Genomic DNA, 2,988 nt, shown 5'->3' with positions numbered 1-2,988 from the left:
AGGAAGAGGAGGAGGAGGAGGAGGAAAAACCGGAAGAGCGATTTATGTTTTTATTTTGAAAGAAGCTGTTTCCCCCTTTTCTCCTTCCTTCTCTCTGGACTCTTTGACTGCGTTTCTTTCTTTCTCTCTCTTATTATCTGACTCTCTTCTCATTCTCATTCTCTCTCTCTCTCTCTCTCTGCCTGCCTCTGTCCCTGCCCCTCTCTCTGTCTCTGTACCTCTCTCTGTCCCTGTCCCTGTCCCTCTCTCTCTCCGTCCCTGTCCCTCTCTCTCTCTCCGTCTCTGTCCCTCTCTCTCTCTCCGTCTCTGTCCCTCTCTCTCTGTCTGTCTCTGTCCCTCTCTCTCTCTCCGTCTCTGTCCCTCTCTCTCTCTCCTCGTCTCCGTCCTCTCTCTCTCTCCCTGTCTCTGTCCCTCTCTCTCTCCTGTCTCTGTCCCTCTCTCTCTCTCCGTCTCTGTCCTCTCTCCTCTCTCCGTCTCTGTCCCTCTCTCTATCCGTCTCTGTCCCTCTCTCTCTCTCCGTCCCTGTCCTCCTCTCTCTCTCCGTCTCTGTCCCTCTCTCTCTCTCTCGTCTCTGTCCTCTCTCTCCGTCTCTGCCCCCTCTCTCTGTCTGTCTGTGTCTCTCTCTGTCCCCCCTCTCTCCCTCTTTCCCTCCCTCCCTCCCCCCCTTTCTCTCTCTCTGTCTCTCCCTCTCTCTCTCACTCTCGCTGACCCTCTCTCTCTCTCTTCCCCCCCCCCCCTCTCTCTCTCCCTGCGTGTGTTTCCCGAGATAGTTAGAGAGAGGACCAGCCATCCCCTAACTAACGACCTCAACGAAGCAGGCCCGGGGATGGCAACAGTCACAAATGGACCTAAACAACAGCGGCCATAAAGCCACCAACGGTATATAACGCTGGACACACACCGACCCACACGCCCTCCATCTCGACCTACAAGCTGCCAGCGTGCCCGCCGTCAACAGAAACCTGGCTCACTTCTGTCCCCGGGAGATGCCCTAAACTAATCCCGCGGGGCTTTTTTCTTCGGGAAATAAGGTAGAGGGGACTGAGACGACAAGAAAGTCCCCTAAATTGAAAAAGGAGAGAGAGAGAAATGTCGTTAGAAAACCATTTTTTTTTTTTTTTTAGTCTTTTGGTGAGAAATGGTACCAAGAATTTACAGGTCTTATCAGCTTATGAAATGCAGCAAAATGGGAAAGGGAAGATAAGAAAAAAACATTAACATAAATCAAACTCCAGGTCACCGAATTGAGCAAATGCTAACGATGTGATTCCAACCCACCAGCTTCCTTCCATCCCTCTCTGTTTCCTTATCTCCCTCCCTCCCTCCGACACAGCCCTCCCTCACTCAAACCGATCCCTTTCTCCCTCCCTCCTCTCACCTGGTCTCTCCTCCTCGGACAACCCTCCCCTCACTAAACCGGGATCTCTTTCTTTCCCTCCTCCTCTCCTACCTATTCCCTCCCTCCAGTGATGCCTTCCCTCCCTCCTGCCACAGCCCTCCTTCACCAAACCGATCCCTTCTCCCTCCTCCCTCTCCTACCTATTCTCCCTCCCTCCGACACAGCCCTCCCTCACTCAAACCGATCCCTCTCTCCCTCCCTCCCTCTCCTACCTATTCTCCCTCCCTCCGACACAGCCCTCCCTCACTCAAACCGATCCCTTTCTCCCTCCCTCCCTCTCCTACCTATTCTCCCTCCCTCGGACACAACCCTCCCTCACTCAAACCGATCTCTTTCTCCCTCCCTCCCTCTCCTACCTATTCTCCCTCCCTCCAGTGATGCCTTCCCTCCTCCACAGCCCTCCCTCACCAAACCAACATCCCCTTCTCCCTCCCTCCAGTGATGCCTTCCCTCCCTCCCACAGCCCCTCACCAAACTATCCCTTTCTCCTCCCTCCCTCTCCTACCTATTCCCCCTCCCTCCAGTGATGCCTTCCCTCCCTCCCACACAGCCCTCCCTCACTCAAACCGATCCCTTTCTCCCTCCCTCCAGTGATGCCTTCCCTCCCTCCCATACAGCCCTCCCTCACTCAAACCGATCCCTTTCTCCCTGCCTCTCCCACCTATTCTTCCTCCCTCCCTCCGACACAACCCTCCCTTATTCTAACCGATCCCTTTCTCCCTCCCTCTGACACAACCCTCCCTCTCCCTACCTCTCCCACCTATCCTCCCTCCCTCCCTCCCTAGACACTTCCCCTCCCTTCGACACATCCTTCCCTCCTTTCCACCCGCGGATCCATCCTATATCTCCGTCCCTCCCTCCCTCCCTGAGTGACACGGTGCCATCCGAGTGCCAGAATGGGCCCTGAGCCGCCCTTCGCGACAGACAGTGTATGGACAGCCGGAGGGAGACTCGAATCGCCACGCTAACTCCTGGAATGCGGTCGGTGTTTAGAGCTGGAAAAATGGAGAGGAGTGGACACGCACACAGACAAGTTTCATCCTAATTGTTTATCTCCATGTTTCTTTTTTATGTAGGCATTTTATGAATCCATCTAGCAGTGGAATTCTACACAAGGACGGGTCGACATGCGTAGAAGAGTAAAAAAAGAGGAGTGGACAGGCACACAAACAAGTTTCATCCTAATTGTTTATCTCCATGTTTCTTTTTTATGTATGCATTTTTATGAATTCATCTAGCAGGGGAATTCTACACAAGGACGGGTCGACATGCGTAGAAGAGTAAAAAAAGAGGAGTGGACAGGCACACAAACAAGTTTCACCCTAAATGTTTATCTACGTTTCTTTTTTATGTACGCATTTCATGAATTCATCTAGCAGTGGAATTCTACACACATGTACGGGTTGACATGTGTAGAAGAGTGAAAAAACAGAGAGAGGAGGGGACACGAACACAAACAAGTTTCATCCTAATTGTTTATCTCCATGTTTCTTTTTTATGTACGCATTTCATGAATTCATCTAGCAGTGGAATTCTACACACATGTACGGGTTGACATGTGTAGAAGAGTGAAAAAACAGAGAGAGGAG

General features: G+C 52.0%; 1 protein-coding gene across 1 annotated transcript in view; it reads left to right on the top strand.

The window, feature by feature from the left end:
• The window catches only part of LOC138866831 (putative uncharacterized protein DDB_G0271982), a gene marked incomplete at its 5' end in the record, with an annotated part of 6,473 nt that extends 6,414 nt beyond the window's left edge, over positions 1-59 (top strand). Inside the window, one exon of the mRNA XM_070140631.1 lies at positions 1-59. This exon is cut by the window's left edge and continues 113 nt beyond it. Within this exon, the coding sequence (XP_069996732.1) occupies positions 1-59 (59 nt within the window).
• Between the last annotated feature and the right edge of the window lie 2,929 nt (positions 60-2,988).

The sequence above is a fragment of the Penaeus vannamei genome, chromosome 27 (assembly GCF_042767895.1).
Source record: "Penaeus vannamei isolate JL-2024 chromosome 27, ASM4276789v1, whole genome shotgun sequence".
Lineage (NCBI taxonomy): Eukaryota > Metazoa > Arthropoda > Malacostraca > Decapoda > Penaeidae > Penaeus > Penaeus vannamei.
The sequence above is the reverse complement of the archived record's forward strand: the minus strand, read 5'-3'. Positions and strand labels throughout refer to the sequence as shown.